The sequence below is a fragment of the Balaenoptera musculus genome, chromosome 11 (assembly GCF_009873245.2).
Source record: "Balaenoptera musculus isolate JJ_BM4_2016_0621 chromosome 11, mBalMus1.pri.v3, whole genome shotgun sequence".
Lineage (NCBI taxonomy): Eukaryota > Metazoa > Chordata > Mammalia > Artiodactyla > Balaenopteridae > Balaenoptera > Balaenoptera musculus.
This window is the reverse complement of record NC_045795.1, coordinates 101948849-101974267: the sequence shown is the minus strand read 5'-3', so window position 1 is coordinate 101974267 and position 25419 is coordinate 101948849. Positions and strand designations below refer to the sequence as shown.

General features: G+C 45.4%; 1 protein-coding gene across 1 annotated transcript in view; it reads left to right on the top strand.

The window, feature by feature from the left end:
• Positions 1-25419, top strand: part of CFAP92 (cilia and flagella associated protein 92 (putative)) — an 88132-nt gene that overhangs the window by 29575 nt on the left and 33138 nt on the right. The window contains exons 6-10 of the mRNA XM_036870616.1: positions 636-711; positions 7225-7346; positions 10129-10269; positions 14448-14632; positions 23476-24380. Coding sequence (XP_036726511.1) covers positions 636-711; positions 7225-7346; positions 10129-10269; positions 14448-14632; positions 23476-24380 — 1429 coding nt within the window. The remainder of the gene's footprint in view (positions 1-635; positions 712-7224; positions 7347-10128; positions 10270-14447; positions 14633-23475; positions 24381-25419) is intronic.

Below are 25419 nucleotides of genomic sequence, written 5' to 3'. Positions count from 1 at the left end.
GTTCGGGTTTTTTCCGTAGGATGTTATAAAAGTATAAAACAAGCAGGGAAAATAATCTCTTGTTCCGTCACCAGGAACAAACGTAATATTTTGGTTATCATATCATGGCAACTCCTTTGTTTTTGTGCTAAGATTTTTTTTTTTTCCACATGGATGAGGTTATTCTGGACACATAATTTTCTGTTCTGAGATTACTACGTCACATGCACTGTCCTATTTCCTTAAGAACTTTCCGTAAACTTCATCTGTGGTGACTTTGTAATATTTCCTCTGCTGGCGGCACTGCAATATGCTTAACTATTTATTCCCTGTTGGTGGGAACTTAGGAATCTTGGGGGGTGTTTTCAGTATTCTCTACGGTGCTGAAGTGGACAGTTGAACAGATGGTAGACTTTTCTTCTTTTTTGTTCTCTGGGGGGTTAGATAAGGACCTAGAGGCCCTCTCTTGCCTCCATTTGTCCAAAGTAACCATAGTTATTCTGTGTATTCATTCATTACTCACGTATTATTGACAGACCTTTTTACTGAATGCTTAGGGACTGTTGCCTGGGGGCTGGCATTGCATGTGTCTTAGTGAACGCGTGTAGAACAGGAAGTTTGGAGACGCTGGCTAATATTACTGGCTTCTCACCCAGCAGAAAAGGCAACTCTTCCCAAGACCACTGAGAACTATGAAGAGCTGCTCAGGACGGAAGATCTTGACACAGTACAGTAAGGATGGCCCTGTGTTATTTTGGGGTGTGGGAGTGGAACCCCCTCTTGTACTTGCCCCACAGATTCTCACCCAGAGTCATGTCGATTTTTGGTAACTTCAGTTATGTTCGATCTCACGCAATCCAGCTGAGATGAACGGAACGGAGAGAGGCATGCTGTGTCTTTGAGTGTGTGTGGTGCGTCGGGCCCCATGCTTTTGCGTGCGTTACTGTATCGCATTTAATCATCAGCATTATCGCTCTGTGGGGTGGTATTACCATCTCCATTTTCTCCATAAAGTGAGAGGTTACGTGATTTTTACAAAGCTATAAAACTAGAATTCTTGGTCATCTTGAGAGTGTTGGTACCGCCAGGATCCCAACCCACACCTTCAGATGACTGAGTCCACAGCCTTCCCTGTTGGGAGAGCAGTTGCTCTTGGGGCCTCCTGTAGCCTAATGAGGGTCCAGCGAAGGAGGCTTCTCAGATGCTGTGGGGAGTCAGGGAGAATGGAGGCCCAGCTGGTGGCTTGAAGGGATAGGATGGGAAGAACCAGAGAACATGTCATTTTTTTCGAAAATTTTATTGAATTATAGTTGATTTACAATGTTGTGTTAATTTCTTCTGTACAGCAAAGTGACTCAGAACATGTTTTAAAGTGTTGATTAAAAATTTTTTTTGCAGGAATTTACAGATTAATTTGGGGAGAATTGGCTTTTTTTCCCCCAGAATATATATATATTTTAACATCTTTATTGGAATATAATTGCTTTACAATGGTGTGTTAGTTTCTGCTTTATAACAAAGTGAATCAGCTATACATATACATATATCCCCGTATCTCTTCCCTCTTGCGTCTCCCTCCCACCCTCCCTATCCCACCCCTCTAGGTGGACACAAAGCACCGAGCTGATCTCCCTGTGCTATGCGGCTGCTTCCCACTAGCTATCTATTTTACATGTGGTAGTGTGTATATGTCCATGCCACTCTCTCACTTCGTCCCATCTTCCCCTTCCCCCTCCCTGTGTCCTCAAGTCCATTCTCTAGTAGGTCTGTGTCTTTATTCCTGTCCCGCCCCTAGGTTCTTCATAAACATTTTTTTTTTTTAGATTCCATATATATGTTAGCATACGGTATTTGTTTTTCTTTTTCTGACTCACTTCACTCTGTATGACAGTCTCTAGGTCCATCCACCTCACTACAAATAACTCAATTTCGTTCCTTTTTATGACTGAGTAATATTCCATTGTATATATGTGCCACATCTTCTTTATCCATTCGTCTGTTGATGGACATTTAGGTTGCTTCCATGACCTGGCTGTTGTAAACAGTGCTGCAGTGAACATTGGGGTGCATGGGTCTTTTTGAATTATGGTTTTCTCTGGGTATATGCCCAGTAGTGGGATTGCTGGGTCATATGGTAGCTCTGTTTTTAGTTTTTTAAGGAACCTCCATACTGTTCTCTGTAGTGGCTGTATCAATTTACATTCCCACCAACAGTGCAAGAGGGTTCCCTTTTCTCCACACCCTCTCCAGCATTTATTGTTTGTAGATTTTTTGATGATGGCCATTCTGACTGGTGTGAGGTGATACCTCATTGTGGTCTTGATTTGCATTTCTCTAATGATTAGTGATGTTGAGCATCTTCTCATGTGTTTGTTGGCAATATGTATATCTTCTTTGGAGAAATGTCTATTTAGGTCTTCTGCCCATTTTTGGATTGGGTTTTTTTTTTTTTTTGATATTGAGCTCCATGAGCTGCTTGTATATTTTGGAGATTAATCCTTTGTCAGTTGCTTTGTTTGCAAATATTTTCTCCCATTCAGGGGGTTGTCTTTTCGTCTTGCTTATGGTTTCCTTTGCTCTGCAAAAGCTTTGAAGTTTCATTAGGTCCCATTTGTTTATTTTCGTTTTTATTTCCATTACTCTAGGAGGTGGATCAAAAAAGATCTTGCTGTGATTTATGTGAAAGAGTGTTCTTCCTATGTTTTCCTCTAAGAGTTTTATAGTGTCCGGTCTTACATTTAGGTCTCTAATCCATTTGGAGTTTATTTTTGTGTATGGTGTTAGGGAGTGTTCTAATTTCATTCTTTTACATGTAGCTGTCCAGATTTCCCAGCACCACTTATTGAAGAGACTGTCTTTTCTCCATTGTATATCCTTGCCTCCTTTGTCATAGATTAGTTGACCATAGGTGCGTGGGTTTATCTCTGGGCTTTCTATCTTGTTCCATTGATCTGTATTTCTGGTTTTGTGCCAGTACCATATTGTCTTGATTACTGTAGCTTTGTAGTATAGTCTGAAGTCAGGGAGTCTGATTCCTCCAGCTCCGTTTTTTTCCCTCAAGACTGCTTTGGCTATTCAGGGTCTTTTGTGTCTCCATACAAATTTTAGGATGATTTGTTCTAGTTCCATAAAAAATGCCATTGGTAATTTGATAGGGATTGCATTGAATCTGTAGATTGCTTTGGGTAGTATAGTCATTTTCACAATATTGATTCTTCCAATCCAAGAACATGGTATATCTCTCCATCTGTTGGTATCATCTTTAATTTCTTTCATCAGTGTCTTATAGTTTTCTGCATACAGGTCTTTTGTCTCCCTAGGTAGGTTTATTCCTAGGTATTTTATTCTTTTTGTTGCAATGGTAAATGGGAGTGTTTCCATAATTTCTCTTTCAGATTTTTCATCATTAGTGTCTAGGAATGCAAGAGATTTCTGTGCATTAATTTTGTATCCTGCAACTTTACCAAATTCATTGATTAGTTCTAGTAGTTTTCTGGTGGCATCTTTAGGATTCTCTATGTATAGTATCATGTCATCTGCAAACAGTGACAGTTTTACTTCTTCTTTTCCAATTTGTATTCCTTTTATTTTTTTTTTCTTCTCTGATTGCCGTGGCTAGGACTTCCAAAAGTATGTTGAATAATAGTGATGCGAGTGGACATCCTTGTCTCGTTTCTGATCTTAGAGGAAATGCTTTCAGTGTTTCACCATTGAGAATGATGTTTGCTGTGGATTTGTCGTATATGGCCTTTATTATGTTGAGGTAGGTTCCTTCTATGCCCACTTTCTGGAGAGTTTTTATCATAAATGGGGGTTGAATTTTGTCAAAAGCTTTTTCTGCATCTATTGAGATGATCATATGGTTTTTATTCTTCAATTTGTTAATATGGTGTACACATTGATTGATTTGCATATATTGAAGAATCCTTGCATCCCTGGGATAAATCCCACTTGATCGTGGTGTATGCTCCTTTTAATGTGTTGTTGGATTCTGTTTGCTAATATTTTGTTGAGGATCTTTGCATCTATATTCATCAGTGATATTGGTCTGTAATTTTCTTGTTTTGTAGTATCTTTGTCTGGTTTTGGTATCAGGGTGATGGTGGCCTCATAGAATGAGTTTGGGAGTGTTCCTTCCTCCATAATTTTTTGGAAGAGTTTGAGAAGGATGGGTGTTAGCTCTTCTCTAAATGTTTGATAGAATTCACCTGTGAAGCCATCTGGTCCTGGACTTTTGTTTGTTGGAAGATTTTTAATCACAGTTTCAGTTTCATTACTTGTGATTGGTCTGTTCATATTTTCAATTTCTTCCTGGTTCAGTCTTGGAAGTTTGTACCTTTCTAAGAATTTGTCCATTTCTTCCAGGTTGTCCGTTTTATTGGCATAGAGTTGCTTGTAGTAGTCTCTTAGGATGCTTTGTATTTCTGCGATGTCTGTTGTAACTTCTCCTTTTTCATTTCTAATTTTATTGATTTGAGTCCTCTCCCTCTTGATGAGTCTGACTAAAGGTTTTTCAATTTTGTTTATCTTCTCAAAAAACCAGCTTTTAGTTTTATTGATATTTGCAATTGTTTTCTTTGTTTCTATTTCATTTATTTCTGCTCTGATCTTTATGATTTCTTTCCTTCTGCTAATTTTGGGTTTTGTTTGTTCTTCTTTCTCTAGGTTCTTTAGGTGTAAGATTAGATTGTTTATTTGAGATTTTTCTTGTTTCTTGAGGTAGGGTTGTATAGCTATAAACTTCCCTCTTAGAACTGCTTTTGCTGCATCCCATAGGTTTTGGATCGTCGTGTTTTCATTGTCATTTGTCTCTAGGTATTTTTTGATTTCCTCTTTGATTTCTTCAGTGATCTCTTGGTTATTTAGTAACGTATTGCTTAGCCTCCATGTGTTTGTGTTTTTTACGTTTTTTTCCCTGTAATTCATTTCTAATCTCATAGCGTTGTGGTCAGAAAAGATGCTTGATATGATTTCAATTTTCTTAAATTTCCTGAGGCTGGATTTGTGACCCAAGATGTGATCTATGCTGGAGAATGTTCCATACGCACTGGAGAAGAAAGTGTAATCTGCTGTTTTTGGATGGAATGTCCTATAAATATCAATTAAATCTATCTGGTCTATTGTGTCATTTAATGTTTCCTTATTTATTTTCACTTTGGATGATCTGTCCATTGGTGTAAGTGAGGTGTTAAAGTCCCCCACTATTATTGTGTTACTGTCGATTTCCTCTTTTATAGCTGTTAGCAGTTGCCTTATGTATTGAGGTGCTCCTATGTTGGGTGCATATATGTGTATAACTGTTATATCTTCTTCTTGGATTGATCCCTTGATCATTATGTAGTGTCCTTCCTTGTCTCTTGTAACAGTCTTTATTTTAAAGTCTATTTTATCTGATCTGAGTATTGCTACTCCAGCTTTCTTTTGATTTCCATTTGCATGGAATATCTTTTTCCATCCCCTCACTTTCAGTCTGTATGTGTCCCTAGGTCTGAAGTGGGTCTCTTGTAGACAGCATATATATGGGTCTTGTGTTTGTATCCATTCAGCGAGCCTGTGTCTTTTGGTTGGAGCATTTAATCTATTCACGTTTAAGGTAATTATCGATATGTATGTTCCTATGACCATTTTCTTAATTGTTTTGGGTTTGTTTTTGTAGGTGCTTTTCTTCTCTTGTGTTTCCCACTTAGAGAAGTTCCTTTAGCATTTGTTGTAGAGCTGGTTTGGTGGTGCTGAATTCTCTTAGCTTTTGCTTGTCTGTAAAGCTTTTGATTTCTCCCTCGAATCTGAATGAGATCCTTGCCGGGTAGAGTAATCTTGGTTGTAGGTTCTTCCCTTTCATCACTTTAAGTATATCATGCCACTCCCTTCTGGCTTGTAGAGTTTCTGCTGAGAAATCAGCTGTTAACCTTGTGGGAGTTCCCTTGTATATTATTTGTTGTTTTTCCCTTGCTGCTTTCAGTAATTTTTCTTTGTCTTTAATTTTTGCCAATTTGATTACTATGTGTCTCGGCGTGTTTCTCCTTGGGTTTATCCTGTATGGGACCCTCTGTGCTTCCTGGACTTGGGTGACTACTTCCTTTCCCATGTTAGGGAAGTTTTAGACTATAATCTCTTCAAATATTTTCTCTGGTCCTTTCTCTCTCTCTTCTCCTTCGGGGACCCTTATAATGCGAATGTTGTTGCATTTAATGTTGTCCCAGAGGTCTCTTAGGCTGTCTTCATTTCTTTTCATTCTTTTTTCTTTATTTTGTTTCTCAGCAGTGAATTCCACCATTCTGTCTTCCAGGTCACTTATCCGTTCTTCTGCCTCAGTTATTCTGCTATTGATTCCTTCTAGTGTAGTTTTCATTTCAGTTATTGTATTGTTCATCACTGTTTGTTTGTTCTTTAATGCTTCTAGGTCTTTGTTAAACATTTCTTGCATCTTCTCGATCTTTGCCTCCATTCTTTTTCCGAGGTCCTGGATCATCTTCACTATCATTATTCTGAATTCTTTTTCTGGAAGGTTGCCTATCTCCACTTCATTTAGTTGTTTTTCTGGGGTTTTATCTTGTTCCTTCATCTGGTACATAGCCCTCTGCCTTTTCATCTTGTCTGTCTTTCTGTGAATGTGGTTTTTGTTCTACAGGCTGCAGGATTGTAGTTCTTCTTGCTTCTGCTGTCAGCCCTCTGGTGCATGAGGCTATCTAAGAGGCTTGTGCAAGTTTCCTGATGAGAGGGACTGGTACATGACTCTTTTTGAATTATGTTTTTCTCAGGGTAGAGAATTGACATTTTTACATTTCGAAGTTCTCCCATCCATGATCATGGTGTATCTTTTCACCTAATTCAGCTCCTCCTTTATGACTTTTAATAGGGTTGCTTTTTTTTTTCTTCCTATAGATGTTGTGGATAATTCCTGTAAAAGAATTCCTGAATATTTTAGAGTTTCAGTTGCTTTTTATAAAATATATTAGTTTTTCCATCATAATTGATAATGCAAATTTGTCTGCAGACTGGCAGCCTCAGCATGACTGGGAGCTTGTTAGAAATGGGAATCTCAGGGCCACCCCAGGCTTGCTGAACCACAATCTGCATTTTATTCAGTGATTCATATGCATGTTGAAATTTGAGAAGCACTGGGTTAGAGGAATGCAATGTTATATTTTTAAAAATCTGCATACATGCCGTCCAGTAAATAGATTCTTAGATCTGGTCCCTGATTTTTCTCACTTTCATTTATTTTTCTCTTTGTGAATTTTCTAGATGTGGTACTTCAAGACCAGTCATTTCTTTGGGAGGGGCAACCATGACGGAGATGAAGGAGTTAATTGAGAGGTCGTCATTTAGCAGCTTAACAAACTTGTTGGAAAAGCAAAAATTTCAAAGTAAGTTAGGATGGGACTTTGGAAATTTATAGTATAACTAGACCTGGAAAAGAATTATGAAATATTTCAAATTCACGATACTTCAATAAGATTCAAATATTATTCAAAAGTAAAAACTACTACATGCAATTTTAACTTACCCGGTCCATCTCACCTCATCCGTCTGTCCATCCATCCATCCATCCATCCATCCTATCCCATCCCATCCCATCCCATCCCATCCCATCCCATCCCATCCCATCCCATCCCTTCCCACTCCACCAATATTTCTGTGCTCCTGGTCCATGGTATTGTGTGTATGGGAAACATGAAAATCTCTAATATTGACCAGAGACTTCCAGATAAATAATTACACTTCTCTGTGATAGATGCTGTGTAGGGTGGGTATGTGGGATGTGCCGGGTGGAGAGACTCTCTTTGGAAGATGAGAAGCCATTTGCTTCTTACGGTGGAATGAGGGAAATGGCACTCCTGAAAGCATGTGATCTGAGTGTCCGACTCCCAGCAAGGACCCTCCAGTCCCTGAATCTACCTCCTCGTTCTTGGCCTAGATCTCCTCAGCATTGTTTCAGCAAGTGGTTGTGTTTCCAGTATGAGGTGGAAAATTCTAGAGCCGGGGCACTTGCTTCCTTCCCGTTTCCCATTCGTTGAGCTGTAACTGCTGCACATCGTTTCCTTAACCCTCAGTCAATCCGCTTTTCCCGGTTCTAGTCCAATCCTGAAGCTTCTGGAGTCAGGCTCCTCACTGGCCGTGGGAGATGTAGGGGAGTAACGTCAGTCCTGTTTTTCAGGCCCTAAAAGACTAGGAACACCTTGCAACTCCTTCCGAGTTTTCTCTTTTCAGGTTAAACAGCCTCGGTCCCTTTTAATGTCCTTTGAGCATTTTAATGAGGTTTTCAAGCCATGCTTTTTTTTTTTTGAAGTAGAGAAAAGTACACAGAAAAATGTACAACAATGTACCCAGAAGTTAGGTATTAATATTTTGTCATATTTCCTTTATTTCTTTCTTGTTCCTTTTTTCTTTTCTTTCTTTCTTTCTTTTCTGTTTGTTTTTTTTTTAAAAGAAATAAGAGGCTACAGATACAGTTTACGCGCCCTTGGCTTCCCGTGCTTTTGAGAAGCGTACAGCCACCCTCGCCTAGAAATCGGTGTAACCACCCCCCTTTCTCACACGTTCACACAACATTGTAGTGATTTTTGGTTTCGTGAGTTACAGAAATGACTTCACGCATGCGTATTTAACAGCAACTGGCTCTTTCTCTCGACTTTATTCTGAGATTTATTGGTGTCAGTACATCTCAGTCCAGCCCCTTCTTCTACCTTCTGTAAAGTGCCCTGTCGGGTAGTGCCCCCTTCATCCCTGCAGGCCCCACTGAGGGGTGTTTGAATAGTCACCAGTTTTCTGCTGTCACCAGTGCTGCGACAGTGACCGTCCTTGCACGGGGCTCCAGCGCACGTGTAGGAGGGTCTAGGGCACATGCCCGGCGGGGTCACGGGCGTAGGAAATGCACTGTGACCGCTCAGGGGATGCTGCAGGTTTAGGGTCCCGGTTTTACCTCTTTGCCCTCCTGACAGCAGCCCCGAGATTTCCCGCTTCTCCTCCATGTCACCCTTGCATAGTCAGGGGCCCAGTTCCTGATTACTGGGATTGAGAGTATCTAGAATGCTTATCTGGTCAGCACTTAGGTCATTTGCCTATTCCCATTTCTTCATTTATGTTGTTCTGTTGGGTTTAGATTTTTTTTTCTTGTTGATCCCCAAGCCTTTTTTTTTTAAGGTCTTTTGAATAACTCTGCGTAGTTTCATGCACTGTAAACATCACAGGCTGGGGTCTGTATCTTACCCTTTCCCTTCATGTAGGGTGTCTTGTTGTGTACCCTGGGTATTCACCTCTTCCCGTCCAGTTTGTACTCTGGGTAACACTTAAGAGACCCTTCCTCATCCAGATGGCAGTCTAGTCTCCCAAGTATTCTTCTAACAATTTTGAAGTTTTTGTTTTCCACCTTCAGTCTGCGACTCATTTTGCATACGGCATGAGGTGCCCTATAATTTCATTTGCCTCCAGGTGGATAGTCAGTATCATTGATCGACTGGTCCATCTTTTCCCACTGATTTGAAACGCCACCTCTGGCCTCTGTTAAGTCTCCCCATGTGTGTGGCTCTATTTCTGGGCTTGCCCGCAATGGTCTGTTCCATTGGTCTCTCTGTCACAGAACCTATAGCTCATGGTTTTAGTTACCCACACTTATGTGTCTTATCGTCTCCTTTTTCTTCTTGATCTAAGCTGGGTGCTGAGCTGAGCATCTTATGTGCCTTTGCCCACTGACTCTTCTCGATGCCCTTAGGAGGCAGGTGCTGCCCCCATTCGACAGACGGGGGCGTCGAGGCTCAGAATGGTTAAGGCGCTTTCCCTGCAGGAGGGAGAGAGCTGATTCTAGACCTTTGGTGGTCCAGCTTCAAAGCCCAACCCTCAGCGCTGCACTGCGGTTATAAGCCGACGGGGAGGAGAACTTGGGTATTGTGTGGCACTGGTGTCGTCACAGCTGGCTCTGGGTAGTGGCGAGTGGCGGATCAGGACCCCGTAATTTCCTGCTGCGTGTAACCAACGACTGCTGTCCGCGCTGGGATGTGTCTCCCGGTTGCTGGGATAGAGCGGGGGCACAGACTCTGCCTCCAGGGAGCCCCCCAGAGCCCTCCGCATCCCTGCCGCGTGAAGCAGGCACATACAGCCTCTGGGACAGGGGCTCCTCTTAACGTTTATTCCCTTCCTCTGATTTCACAGTTAAACGGAAAGAATCAGACGCGGGGAGGAAAAGCCAGAGGAGGAGGGAGCAATCTCGCGTGGAGACAGACTCCAGGCTGGCAGGCCACGGGAAGCAGGGCACCTTCGCCGTGCAGCTGGCGGTGATGCCACTCCTCGCAGGTAGCCACACCCGTTCCCAGCAGCGTCCGGTCTCCTCGTCCCGTGTGGCTAGAATGCCCGCACAAAGGACACTCGCGGTGACCGAGCCCCTGCCCCGCGCTGTCGGCCGCCCCCGCCAAGTGGGCGTGTCTCCGCTATACAGAGCGGGAAACGGAGGCGCAGCGAGGGGAGGCGCAGCGAGGTCAAACGCGTCGGCCAGGAGGACGCAGCGAGTAAGCGAAGCCTGGGTTTGAACCTAGGTCTGATTCCAAAGTCCAAGCAAACGTGAGAATAAGAAACGTCACGGTTTTGTTTGCTACATAAGATGCTCATTTGTATAAACGCGTTCCTGCAGATTTTTACAAAGACGTCTAGCAAAGGAAATGAAGAAAGGCAACCAGTATTTATGTCCGATCATTTACTTCTCACGACCAACTCTGATCTTCCCAGTGAACTGGCGCTGGTGGTATGGGGGGTGGTTATTATTGTCACGATTTTTTCAGGGAGGAATCAAAACTCAGAGAAGTCAAGCAACTTAACCCGAGGGCACACAGCTCAGTGGCAGAACAGGGGTTTGCTTCATTTGCTTTGCAAGACCTACCACAGTTTATAAACTAAGTTTGATAAACAATAAGTAGGTATTTATTATGTCCATAGGTTTAGATGATGGAAGGCTCAGAATATATTTTGGGTAAAATTATGTGACTTTGTTTTAAAAAGGGAATATGGGGGGAACACTCTTCTTTTTCTTTTTAGAGAAAATAATTTCAAACTTATTTCACTGTGGGGTTTTTGGCTATCAGGGTGAACGAGTGCCCCCTTCTGGCCTATCTGGAGAAATTTAGGCAGACGCGGAGGGTCAGTGAAACCCCATAGGGTCAGAGTCCAGTGCCGGGGGTGCCGGGAAAATCCTTATTCCCACAAGCGCTTGGGTTGATGTCGATATGTTTTGAGGAACTACTATTAACTTTTTTGTCCACGCGTTTAGATGGATTTTTGAAAATTAGTTCCACCCAAAGTGAGTTTTCAGAGACTCTTACCCACTGCTGAGCCGTGTCCAGGAGGACCGGGCCTTTCACGCAGCGGCCACGTGGCCCCGCCTGGGGCAGTGACTTTGGTTCATGCTTCTTTGGTCTTGAACCCAGAAGGCAACCGGTGCTCCTCCAGGTGGGTGGCCCCGGGGGACCTGCCTGACCTGCTCCTTACTTTGCTGTGAGGGTAGGGAGACACTGAATGGTCCTGGTCTGCCCGGTGTGACCATTTCCAGGAGGTGAAGCCAAGAGGTGCCTGGGCCTCCCCTCCCTTTAACCTGTGCCGCCATGGCCCTGTACAGTGACAGTTGTTGCGAGAGTGACAAACAGACTTTGAATCCTGGCTCAGCCCTTTACCAGCAGGTCGCCTGCTTTCTCTGAGTCTCAGTTTCCTCATCTGTAAAATGGGGACAAGAACTCCCGCCCCAGGGGGCTGTAGGAAGGATCACGAGAGATAATGTGTGTAAACGGCTTAGCGGGGAGCCCTGCACACAGCAGAACTCAGACCGGTTACTGGTGAGGAGGTGGCAGCTGCTTCGCCCGGACATCTGGGTGGGCTGCGTGTAGGGCCCTGGGCATGCTCCCTGGCACCGAGGCCACGGCTCGTGGTCATGACTGCACGTGGCCGTGGCTCAGCAGGCCAACTGTAGGTTTCTTTTTGCCATAAAATAGAATAGCATAAGATTATTCCAAAGCTAGAATGATTATTTTTGGTCATCTTCAATTTAATTTTTTTTAAATAAATTATTTTATTGTATTTATTTTTAGCTGTGTTGGGTCGCCGTTGCTGCGCGCAGGCTTTCTCTAGTTGCGGCGAGCGGGGGCTACTCTTCTTTGCGGTGCGCGGGCCTCTCATTGTGGTGGCTTCTCTTGTTGAAGAGCACAGGCTCTAGGCATGTGGGCTTCAGTAGTTGCGGCACGTGGGTTCAGTAGTTGTGGCTTGTGGGCTCTAGAGCGCAGGCTCGGTAGTTGTGGCGCATGGGCTTAGCTGCTCCACGGCATGTGGGATCTTCCCGGACCAGGGCTTGAACCCGTGTCTCCTGCATTGGCAGGCGGATTCTCAACCACTGCACCACCAGGGAAACCCCATCTTCAATTTAAGATTAGGCCACAGACTTTGCATACCTTAGTGGTAAATATTGTTGGCCAGTAAGTGTCTAGAAAGGTTCTATGTTTGGAGTGAACTCTTATGTTTACTGCATAGAGGAGGGGCCACACTTTTAGCCACACAGGACTGGTTTCGACACTGGTTCCGCTGCTTATTGGCCAAGAGTCCTTGGACGATCACTTGACATCCCTGGACCTATCATGTTCAAGCCCGGCAGCTGTAGGTGCAAAAACCTTGTGGTGGCCACTCGCCCTTGCCTTGTTCCTTATGTGGGACAGTGGTTCTCACCTTGGGCACTTATGCCCCCGGGGATACTTGGCACTCTGTGAGGCATCTTTGGGTGTCACAAGTGGGAGTGGGACACTGCTGAATGTCCCATGATGCACAGGATGGTCCTCATGACGAATAATTATCAGTCCTCAAGTGTCAGTAGTGCTGAGGTTGAGATCCCTGCCCTGGATCATGGCTGACATCACCTGAGATTTCTGAATGATGATATGAGTAGATGTTTGCACTAGAGAGTCCTTCTGAACTGGGCAATCTTCTATGAAAAGGCTTGCAAAGTTCTAGAACACAAATCAGAATTGGCTATGGTCTTAATGAGTTGGTTTATTGAAGAGAGTCACAGGGAGAAGTGGGGGGTCCCTAGGAGATGCCCATGGCCCAGGCAGACAGTGCACACCTCGGGCCCAGGACTTGTTCTGGAAGCAACTGCTCTTTCTGAGTGTGAGTGATGGGGCTCTCACATGCCCTAAAAATATATTTACCAGCATCATGAAAGAAATAGAACTGGTCTTTTTGAGCACAGACCCTGTGCTAGGAGGGCAGTGTTCCTGACACCTTCCCGTACATAACCCCTCTTCATCCTCTTAACCCTAAGAAAGGTGGTACCTCTGTCCATTTTGCACACCACGAAATCGAGCCTCAAAGAGCCTCTAACTTGTTGTAGGTCACATGATGCCTAACAGCCGGATTTAGGGTTTGAAAAATCTGCTTGCAAATCTGGAGCTTTGCTCTTTTTTTTTTTTTGGCCTTCACCAGTGTCTCTCCACCTGGTGAAATGTATGGGCCCCTTTTGCGAGAAAAGTATTCTCACAGCTGCCCATGTGCCCTGCAGTGGTCAAGTCACCCACCCTTTTCTGCAGTCGCACTGCTGCACAGCTGTCACGGCAGGAGGTGTGCCAGGCTGGATTTGGCTCGAATGTACCACCTGTGTTCTACATCAGTACCTACTCTTCCCTCCCTGGATTACAACAGTGAAAGTGACACCGCTGGGCACCAAACACAGACACGCTGGTGTTGTTTGTTCCTGAATGTGTTCTAGTCTAAGAGAACTGCCTGGAGAAGTGCTCCAGAGCTTTCTGCAGTGAAGGACTTGTTGCGTGTCTGCTCATAGCCACACATGGCTGCTGAGCGTGTGACGTGGGACTCATGATGAAGGAAGTGCCTTTTAATTAATTAATTAATTTATTTATTGGCCATGCTGCGTGGCATGTGGGATCTTAGTTTCCCGACCAGGGATTGAACCTGTGCCCCCTGCAGTGGAAGCGTGGAGTCTTAACCACTGGACCAACAGGGAAGTCCGAAGGAAGTGCATTTTAAATTATATTTAATTTTAATTAATTTAAACATAAATATCCACATACGGCCAGTAACTATGGGACTCGCAGCGCAAGTCTGGTGGTTCTAGAATTACCTGGAGAGATTTAAAAAATCCCAGTGTGGAGGCTACAGCCCAGACCAAGCCCATGAGACTGGGGGTGGGACCCAAGCGTCATTGTTCCTGATTGTAGCCTACAGATGATTCAGGAAATGCTTATATCACAAGGTGATGATCAAGATTAAATCACAAAATGAAATTCTCTTAGAGAACCTATGGGACCCCAGTTGAAAAAGTGGTGCAGACATGCTGCCTGTAGGTGTTTCCCAATTATTATTTTTTTAAGTTTTCCTCTTTTTGGTGTAGTTTTATCTTTGGCTCTCCGGTTGCCTGATCCCTTCTGTGCTGGTCTGGGGGCCGTTCTGAGTAACATCCTAACGCTGCGTGTATCTCCCCGCAGGATGGCAAACTGTCGTGAGTCATGGCAGTGGGAGGTCGGCCAACGTCTTAGATTGTTTTTTGACCCTAAAAACAGAAGTTCCCCTCATGACTGAAGAGCAAAAGCGGGACTTAAACCCCCTGACCATAGAGGTCAAGTGTGTTTCCTGCCTTCCATCACGGTCTGTGTCCTTCAGTGAACTAGAGGTAAGAGTGAGCCAGCCCAGCTGGTTTGAGAGCTGCTTTTCCCAGCCATCTGCCCATCGCCTGTCGCCTCACCCGCAATGGCCCTGCATGAGAAGTATGATTATCAACCCCATTTCCTCATTTAGGATCTCACAGCCAGACAGCAAAGAGATTAGGTTCCTGGGATCAGGAGTTACCTAGTGTGAGGTCTCCTCTGCTGCACCACAGGGTTCTTCAGGTGCAGGTAGCGACCCTCCGCTCAGGAGGAGCCCTGTGCTTCCTTGTTCCAGCAGCGGTGCTCACCTAGTGCTCACTGATTTTGAACCAGCCAGTTTAGCGCTGCTGTTTACCTTGGGAGTCCCCTGTTCCTCTCCTGGTGGGTCCCTGTCCCTGGATTCTGTGTCTTGCTCTTGCTTTGTTTCCTCTTTGATTTTGCTGGAGCACATCCTCCTGTAGCTTTCTGAGAAGAGGTTAATGGGAGATACTTGTTTTATGATCTCCTATGTCTGAAAATATCCTTATTCTACCCTTATACTTAATTGATAGTTAGCGTATAGAATTCCAGGTTAAAAAATCATTTTCCTTCAGTTTTAAAAAAATTTTTATTGGAGTATAGTTGATTTAGCATGTTGTGTTAGTTTCAGGTACACAGTAAAGTGAGTCAGTTATACATATACACATATTCTTTTTACATTCTTTTCCTATATAGATAATTCTTTTTACATTCTTTTCCTATATAGATAATTACAGAGTATTGAGTAGAATTCCCTGTGCTATACAGTAGCTCCTTGTTAGTTATCTATTTTATATATAGTGGTGTGATCTCCCAATTCCAATCTCCCAATTTATCCCTCCCCCCTCTCCACTGGTAACCATAAGTTTGTTTTCTACATCTGTGACTCTATTTCTGTTTTATAAATAAGTTCATATGTGCCATTTTTTAAGATTCCACATATAAGCAATATTGTATGATATTTGTCCTTCTCTGTCTGACTTACTTCACTTAGGATAATTTCTAGGTCCATCCATGTTGCTGCAAATGGCATTATTTCATTCTGTTTAATGGCTGAGTAATATTCCATTGTGTACATGTACCACAACTTCTTTATCCACTCCTGGATAAATTATCCATCCATCGATGGACAATTAGGTTTCTTCCATGTCCTAGCTGTTGTAAGCAGAGCTGCAGTGAACACTGGGGTACATGTATCTTTTTTTTTTATGTATATAAATTTATTTATTTATTTGTTTTTGGCTGCATTGGGTCTTCATTGCTGCACGCGGGCTTTTCTCTAGTTGCGGCAAGCGGGGGTTATTCTTCATTGCAGTGTGCAGGCTTCTCATTGCGGTGGCATCTCTTGTTGCGGAGCACGGGCTCTAGGTGCATGGGCTTCAGTAGCTGTGGCACGCGGGCTCAGTAGTTGTGGCTTGCGGGCTCTAGAGCACAGGCTCAGTAGTTGTGGCGCACGGACTTAGTTGCTCCACGGCATGTGAGATCTTCATGGACCAGGGCTTGAACCCATGTCCCCTGCATTGGCAGGTGGATTCTTAACCACTGTGCCACCGGGGAAGCCCCATGTATCTTTTTGAATTACGGTTTTCTCCGGATATATGCTCAGTAGTGGGATTACTGGGTCATATGGTAGCTTTATTTTTAGTTTTTTAAGGAACCTCCATACTGTTCTTCATAGTGGCTGCACCAATTTATATTCTCACCACCAGTGTAGGAGGGTTCCCTTTTCTCCACACCCTTTCCAGCATTTATTGTTTGCAGATTTTTTTGATGATGGCCATTCTGACTGGTGTGAGGTGATACCTCATTGTATTTTTGATTTGCATTTCTCTGATAATTAGAGATGTTGAACATCTTTTCACGTGCTTTTTGGCCATCTGTATGTATTCTTTTTTTTAAAATATTTATTTATTTATTTATTTAATTTATGGCTGTGTTGGGTCTTCGTTTCTGTGCGAGGGCTTTCTCTAGTTGTGGCAAGCGGGGGCCACTCTTCATCACGGTGCGCAGGCCTCTCACTGTCGTGGCCTCTCTTGTTGCAGAGCACAGGCTCCAGACGCACAGGCTCAGTAGCTGTGGCTCACGGGCCTAGTTGCTCCACGGCATGTGGGATCTTCCCAGACCAGGGCTCGAACCCGTGTCCCCTGCATTGGCAGGCAGATTCTCAACCACTGCGCCACCAGGGAAGCCCTGTATGTATTCTTTAGAGAATTGTCTGTTTGCATCTTCTGTCCATTTCTTAATTGGGTTGTTGGTTTTTTTGATATTGAGCTGCATGAGCTGTTTGCATATTTTGGAGATTAATCCTTTGTTGGTCTTTTCGTTTGCAAATATTTTCTCCCATTCTGTGGGTTGTCTTCTTGTTTTGTTTTTGGTTCCCTTTGCTGTGCAAAAGCTTTTAAGTTTAATTAGGCTCCATTTGTTTATTTTTTGTTTTCATTTTCATTACTCTAGGAGGTGGATCCAAAAAGATATTGCTGCAATTTATGTCAGAGAGTGTTCTGCCTATGTTTTCCTCTAAGAGTTTAATAGTATCCGGTCTTACATTTAGGTCTTTAATCCATTTTGAGTTTATTTTTGTGTATGGTGTTAAGGAGTGTTCAAATTTCATTCTTTTACATGTAGTTGTCCAGTTTTTCCAGCACCACTTATTGAAGAGACTGTTTTTTCTCCATTTTATATCCTTGCTTCCTTTGTCACAGATTAGGTGACCATAGGTGCATGGGTTTATTTCTGGGCCTTCTATCCTGATCCATTGATCTATATTTCTGTTTTTGTGCCAGTACCATACTGTTTTGATTGCTGTAGCTTTGTAGTATATTCTGAAGTCAGGGAGTGTGATTCCTCCAGTTCCGTTTTTCTTTCTCAAGATTGCTTTGGCTATTTGGGGTGTTTTGTGTTTCGATACAAATTAAAAAATTTTTTGTTCTAGTTCTGTGAAAAGTGTCATTGGTAATTTAATAGGGATTGTATTGAATCTAGATTGCCAAGGTGACTATCTTTAAAAAGGTCTGCTTGAAAGGCTGGCCCTTGGCAGGTGTCTAGGAACTTGAATCTTTCTCTGATGAGAGTGGTTCCTGGGCCTGACTGTTTCTGCCAACAGTGCTGACCATGCTTTCCTCCAGGGCGCCTGGCGTATTGGCACAGGCTGGGGGAGCCTAGTACCAGCCCCAATCAAAACCCTGGGTGCTAGGTCTCCAGTGAGCTCCCTGGTGGACAGTACGTCACCTGAGTTGTCACAGTCAGTTGTGCAGCAGCTCAGTGCATCCTGGGACACACAGGAGGAGGCCATGGGGAGCTGGCGCCTGTCCCCCTGCTTTGCCTCGCAGCCCTTTTCCCTTTGCAGGCTTTGCCTGGTCTCCTCTGGCCTTTGTGAAGCCCAGCTGTGGGTCCGACCACAGCCGAGTCCTGAGGTCCTCCTAGAGAATCACGGATCTGGGGGTGGCCCCAGGGCTGCCGACTCAGCAGTGTTTTCCTGCTTTGCGGGTCACCGTCCCTGTTTGTACAGTCCTTATTTCCTAAAGTTGGTTTTTCTGTTTGTTTGGTCTCCATCGTCACATCTGTCTTAATCCCCTGGTTCGCTGCTCATAGGTAAGAGTGGGGGCCTCAAAAGCAGCCTTGGGTGCCGAGCGGGCTTGTGGGTTCTGAGCCTCATGCTGCGGTGGCCTGGGTGGGCTGGTGGTGGGGAGACCTCAAGGTCGGTCTCTGGAGGTCTCTCCCAGTTGCCTGCCTGGAGGGTAAGGGTCTGGTATCCAAGGGATGAAAAGGACGTGGGGTCTGCATTGGATGGTCCGTGAGCATTTGGTCACCTAATACATCTGGTTTGGATAGGAGCCGAATGCCATCAGCTGTCCCTCATTCCAGAGACCCTCTGGTTTTTTAATTTTTAAAATAACAAGCAGAAAAGTAAAAATATCCTACAGAATAGACTGTTTTCTCTTGGTGTACAGTTCTGTAACTTTCACTTCATGTGTGGGTCAGTGTTCTCACAACCACGGTAAGGATACAGAACACCCCTATGACCGCGGCCCCCAAACTCTTCTGTACTAGCCCTTTACGACCACATCTTCCCCACCCGCACTCCCGGCAACCGCACATGTGTTCGTCGTGATAGTTTTAACTTTTGAAGATTGTCGTACAGATGGGGTTATATATTGTGTAACATCCACACTAACAACCTCTGCTCCAGCAGGGAACAACACGTGCAGCCTCCTTCACTCAGCACGATGCCGGCGAGATTCCTGCAAGCTAGAATTCATCCCTTTTTGCTGCTGAGTCGTATTCTGCAGCTGGATGTAACCGCAGTCTGTCTGTCCGTTAACCCATGGAGGATGTTTAGGTTGTTTCTGGTTTGGGGCAGTTACGAATACAGCTGCTAAAACATCTGTGTACATGCTTTTGTGTGAACATAAGCCTTCAGTTCTTTAGGATAAATGCCCACAAGTGGGCTTCCCGGGCTCTGTGGAGAGGGTATGGCTGCATTCTCACCAGTGGTGTGCGAGGGTTCCAGCTGCTCCTTATCCTTCCCAGAACTTGGTATTGTCAGTGTTTTATTTTTAATTTTGGCCACTCTAATGAATATGCAGTGTTATCTCATCGGGGTTTACCATGCATTTCCCTGATGCAGAGTGATGTGGCGCATCTCTTAATCTGCTTATCTGCCACTTTATGGCCCCTTTGGTGAAGTGTCAATTCAAGTTTTTGCCCACATTTCAACTGAGTTCTTTTTTTTTTTAATAAATTTATTTATTTTTGGCTGCATTGGGTTTTCATTGCTGTGCACGGGCTTTCTCTAGTTGCGGCGACTGGGGACTACTGTTTGTTGCAGTGCGTGGGCTTCTCATTGCAGTGGCTTCTCTTGTTGCGGAGCATAGGCTTCAGTAGCTGTGGCTCACGGGTTCCAGAGCGCAGGCTCAGTAGTCGTGGTGCACGGGCTTAGTTGCTCCGCGGCATGTAGGATCTTCCCGGACCAGGGCCCGAACCCGTGTCCCCTTCATGGGCAGGCGGATTCATAACCACTGCGCCACCAGAGAAGTTCTCAACTGAGTACTTAGTTTTCCTGTTGTTGAGTTGAGAGTTTTTAAATCTATTCTGGATACAAATCCTCTTTTGGATATATTCTTTGCAGATATTTTCTCCCAGTCTGTAGTCTGCCTTTTTTATTCTCTTATTTTAATTTTGATGAAGTCTAAATTATACTTTTTTGTCTTCTATGGATTGTGTTTTTGTGTCACATCTAAGAACTCTTCGCCTAACCCCTGGTGACAGGGGTTTTCTTCTGTATGTTTATAGTTTTACATTTGGATCTATAATCAATTTTGAGTTAATTTATGTATAAGGTTTAAGTTAATGTTCTTTTTTTTTTTTTTGCATACACATGACTAATTGTTCCAGCACCATTTGTGGAAAAGCCTTTTTTTTTTTTTTCATTGAATTTCTTTTGCATTTCTGACAAAAATCAGTTGGCCGTACTGGTAGAGGTCTATTTAGGGATCCTTTATTCTTCTTTTTCAAAATTGTGTTAGCTCTTCCAGTTTCTTTGCCCTTTCATACAAATTTTAGAATCAGCTTGCCTCTATCTACAAAAACTTGTGCTAGGATTTTGCCTGGCTTTGCATGAAATCCATAGATCAGTCTGGGGAGAACTGACGTCTTACTGTGTTGAGCCTTCCAACCCCTGAATTCAGTGTGCCTCTCCATTAGTTTAGGTCTCCTCTTTTCTCTCTCATCCGTGTTTTGAAGCTCTCAGGACCCTGTATTCATTTGCCTGCACAACAAGCTAACAGCCTCCCGCCAAGCAGTAGGGGAGGGGTGGGCCGGCTGGCTTCTCGGGACTCGCAACGGTTCCCTTGCTGCGCTCTTCCCTGTGACCCCCAGATCCAGAGATGCTGGGTCCTGCCGGTTCCTAAGTCTTTCGAGGATTTTGCAGAGAATGTGGCTGGTTCTCAGCTTCTCCATTACGTGCTTGGGATTTGGCCTCCTCGCCTGTGCTGTGCCTGCACCACTTGCTTGTCACCCTCCCAGCGCTCATGCTGGCTTCTGTTCTCTTCTCCTTGTCCTTGTATGTTTACGTCTTAAAAAAAACTTCCCTGTGGTTTTAGGGGAGTTCGGTGAGGGGTGTAACCAGATGTATGTGTTCAGTCTGCCACTTAAACCGCATGACCTGATGTTTAGTTCATGTCCCCAGTGGGCTGAAGTCGCCCGCACAAGGGACCATGGTGTCAGCGTCCCCGGCGCCCAGCCCGGGGCCTGGTACGAACAGGAGCTCGGTGACCATCAGTCAAGCATGGGAGCCAAGGAACTGGACATTTTGATACACTGTTTGTATCACAGTTCATCTGTTCAAAGAGGATTCCCCTCACTCAGATTTTCAGTTGCCTGCCCAGCTGCTGCCACTGCAAACAGATTACAGGTTGGGAACTTGAACTTGCCGGAGGGCAGGTCCAGGAGAGAAAAGCAATAGGGGATTTCCTTCCACTCTCTCTGTCTCATAGGGTTCCCCCACCCCGTTCCTTGGACCAGAAAGAGCTCTGTCTCTCCATGCCTGGTGCATAATTCTGGGATTCAGGCTTCCTTTGCATCTAGTCTGGGACATGCAGGAAGAGAATAAAACCCAGGAAACTCACTGGGTTTGGCCTGTTTTTCCAGTCTGCCCACTGCCTTTTACTTTTCAGAAGCTGCTCTGTGCATCTCTCTAGGGTTTTTTTTCTTTAATATTTATTTATTTATTTAGGCTGCGCCGGATCTTAGTTGAGGCACACGGGACCTTCGTTGTGGCGTGCGGGCTTCTTAGTTGCGGCATGCGGACTCTTAGTTGAAGCATGCTTTCTGTTGTATTCAGTGGGAGGTGCAGGGTGGGTGTGCTTATTCCGTTTAACCAGATTTGAAAGCTCCTCTTTTATTTTTCTTTTTGATTATTGATTTATAGATATTCTTTTTATTAATATATTGTGGATACAAGTCCTTTGTCAGATATATATGCATTGTACATATTTTCTGCCCATCTGGAGCTTGACTTTAATTTTCTTAATAGTGTCTTTGATGAAGTCCATCTTATCAACTTTTTCTGTTATGATTAGTGCTTTTTATGTCATATCAAATAAATCTTTTTTCCACCCCAAGTTTATGAAGATACTACCCTATGTTTTCTTCTAGAAGGGGTATGATTTTAGCTTTTATGTTTATGTCTATGATTCCTCTAGAATTAATTGCATTTTCCTAACCATTAAAATGGTATATTTCTTCATTTAGATGTTCTTTAATTTCTCTCTGCAATGTTTTGTAGTTTTCAGTGTACAGGTCTTACACATCTTTCGTTTCTTCCTAAGCATTTTATGTTTTGATGCTGTTGTAGGTGATATTTTAAAATTTTCAGTTTTAGAATTTTCATTGCTAGTAAATAGAATTACGATAGTTTTTTTTTTACGTATTTCTGAGATATACATTTTAAAGTAATAACTAGAATTATGACTTATAACATTATATCAGAACATATAAGATTTTTAGAAATTTATTGTAATGTCTGAAACGTTTATATTAACATATTTCCATACAAATAACCCAAAGAAAGTTTAGTATTAGTTGTTTTTTGTTTGTTTGTTTTTTTATACCGCAGGTTCTTATTAGTCATCAATTTTATACACATCAGTGCATACATATCAACCCCAATCGCCCAATTCAGCACACCACCATCCCCACCCCACCACGGTTTTCCCCCCTTGGTTCCATACGTTTGTTCTCTACATCTGTGTCTCAACTTCTGCCCTGCAAACTGGTTCATCTGTACCATCTTTCTAGGTTCCACATACATGTGTTAATATACGATATTTGTTTTTCTCTTTCTGACTTACTTCACTCTGTATGACAGACTCTAGGTCCATCCACGTCTCAACAGATGACTCAATTTCGTTCCTTTTTATGGCTGAGTAATAGAGAATTACAATAGTTTTGACCTTGATGATATACTTTTATTTTTTAAAAACAGAACAAATAGATTTATTTTATGTTCCTGATCATTCTAATACCTGTGCCTTTGTACATCTGGTTTTGCTAGTGGTACCTTTTGCCCTTAGGAGTTTTGTGATTTTTACTATGATCCCCATGTTCGATGGAACTTTCTCTGTGGGAATTCTTTGAGGCCTAGGTTGGAAGTGGATTTCTCCAGAAGGTTTCCTTAATTTTTTCTGCCAGGTACCTGGGAGCCCTACCAACCCAGGATTATTTTAAAATAAAATTTCAGCATCAATGGTAAAAGAAATAGTAAAATAAATAGTACCCTGGGAGTATGCATTCGGACCACACACTTGTGTAACGGTGAGCTTCTGATGATAAAGTCGTAGCATGCGCAAGGTTCCCTGTTTCTGTCCCGACACAGCCCTGCCCCCCACCTCCAGCTCAGCCTGCGAGTCCTCTTAAACCCAGACACCAGTTCTGCTTGGTCACTTTATATGCTAAAGGTGCGCCGTGCCAGCCCTCCAGATGCGTGTCTGGGAAACACGGATTGTCTGTTCTAAAAGCCACTCCTCTCCACCCTTTCTGTGCCCGGCCACGGGACGGGAAGAAGGCACAGGGCCTGTCCTCGTGGCACTGGCCATCCGGGGGAAGTAGTTGCTTCAGCCGCCAGCTCGGCGCTGTACACGTGGCTCTCGGGCCTCGCGGTGGCCTTGCAGAGTGGGCTCTGTCCTTGGGGTTTGTGAATGAGGAACCACAGGCCGCAGGGGCTGCTGGGGCTGCCGGGGGTGAGCCTGGGGCCGGGATTTGAGCCCCTGGGTGGGGGCCACCTGGAGGGGAGGGGGGCCGGCAGGGGGCGCCCGCGGCCGCACCCGTGACCGCCGCCCCTGCTCTCTCGCAGCGGCTGTGCACCCCCGTGTACTGCAGGTACCAGTTCCACAGGACCCCGGTGCACAGGACTGAGGGCCAGCCCCATGGGACCCACGTCTACTTCCAGGACGTCAACGTCATCTTCCTTGGGGCCATGCACCCCAGCGACCTGAGGGAATACCTGGAGGGCCCCCCCATGGTGGTGGAAGTTCATGACCGGGACCGCAAGTCAGAGGGGTATTCCCGCAAGCCTGCCCTGTTTGGGGAGGACCCGCTGGATTCGTACCTCAACTTCCAGACCCTAATTTCCCCGAAAGAGACGGAGAACAACCCCTTTGAAACCCAGGACAAGATGTGGGACCCTTACGGGGTTGCCCAGGTCAGCTTTGCCGACCTCCTCCTTGGCCACAAGTACTTGAACCTGACCGTCCCCGTCCACAGCTGCGAGCCCAAGGCCACGCGCCTCGGCCATGACGGCAGGAGCAGGAAGGTGGCGGGGTTCCGGGTGCCCGGAGACGGCCTGCGGCACGGCCCGATGCCCCCGGGCGACTACCTGGAGGCCAGCTGCCTGCTGAAGCTGCGGGTGGGCGTGGCGGTGCCGCTGCGGGCCGGGACCGAGGCCCTGGACGCCAGCCCCACGGCCTCCCCGTTTGGCCGCGTCATCTTCGTGTTCGCCTCCAGGAAGCTCTCACTCCTGCACGGCCTCCTGCAGGACGTCACCGTGATCAACGCCGGGGCCCTGGGCCTGGACTCCTGCCCCGTGGAGGACGTCCCGCAGATCCTGTCCGCCTTGAAGATACGGGCGAAGATCCAGGAGCGGCCGGACCTGGACGTGCTCACCGGCTTCCACCTGCTGGACGGGCGGGGCCGCCTCCTCATCCTGGAGGGCTTGGCCGACCGGGGCCTGAGGCGGCTGTGGGAGAGCCACCAGAGCCGGTAGGTAGGTCGCCGCGTTTCTGGGTGGGGAGGGGTGGCCAAGCTCAGGTTCCATGTCGCCGACTGTAGGAGGGACCTGTTGATTCGGTGCCTCTCGGGGTTTTCATAAGGCACTTCGCAGAGCTCAGCAACTGGGAGAACCGCTTGCCTTTGGTTGAAGTGAAGACTTCAGGGGTATGTGGAAGGCAGGCGGGTTCAGGAAACTGGGTGCTGCCTTCAGCCTCCCGAGGTGCCCCCCCGACTAGCGGGGGGCAGAGTGTTCTGCACGGCCCTGAGCGGGACACCCCAGGGACACAGACGTCAGCTCGTCCCAGGGGAGACAGGGCGGGTTATTGTGAGGCCAGAGGGCTGCGTACGCTGCAGAAGTCCCCTTCCCTGGCGGCCCAGGCGCCCCTGATGGCCGCCCCCTGGAGGTGTTGCAGAGGCAACGGAAGCGTCCCCTTCTGGGCTGCAGCCGGTGGCCCCTCGTGGTCCTTCCGTTCTTTAGTTTTGGTGACGGGATACCTCTCTTTTTCTTTCGTGATTTGCAGCTATCCTAGTTTGGATCAATAGGGCCTTCCTTCTCTAGTCTGGAGGCCCCCCTGTCTGTTCTCAGAGCTCAGATGCCCCATGACCCAGATGCTGACCACAGCAGGGAGTCCGGGTGTTGACTCTGTCCACCCAGGAGCGGGCCTGTCTTGATGTGCTGATGGCCAAGAGCGTGGGGGCGGGGGAGGCGGGGAGGCTGCCTCCTGGCTGGGTATCCTCCCAGGAGAACTGAAAGCATGCGTACACACAAAAACGTGCACGTGGATGTTCGCAGCACCGTTATTTATAATAATCAGAAAGTGAAACAACTCCGATGTCCATCAGCTGATGAACAAAACATCCATACCATGGAATAATATTCAGCCGTCAAAAAGGAATGAAGTATGGATACAGATACTTCAACACGGATGAACCTTAAAAACATTATGCTAGGGGACTTCCCTGGTGGTGCAGTGGGTAAGACTCGCGCTCCCAACGCAGGGGGCCCAAGTTTGATCCGTGGTCCGGGAAC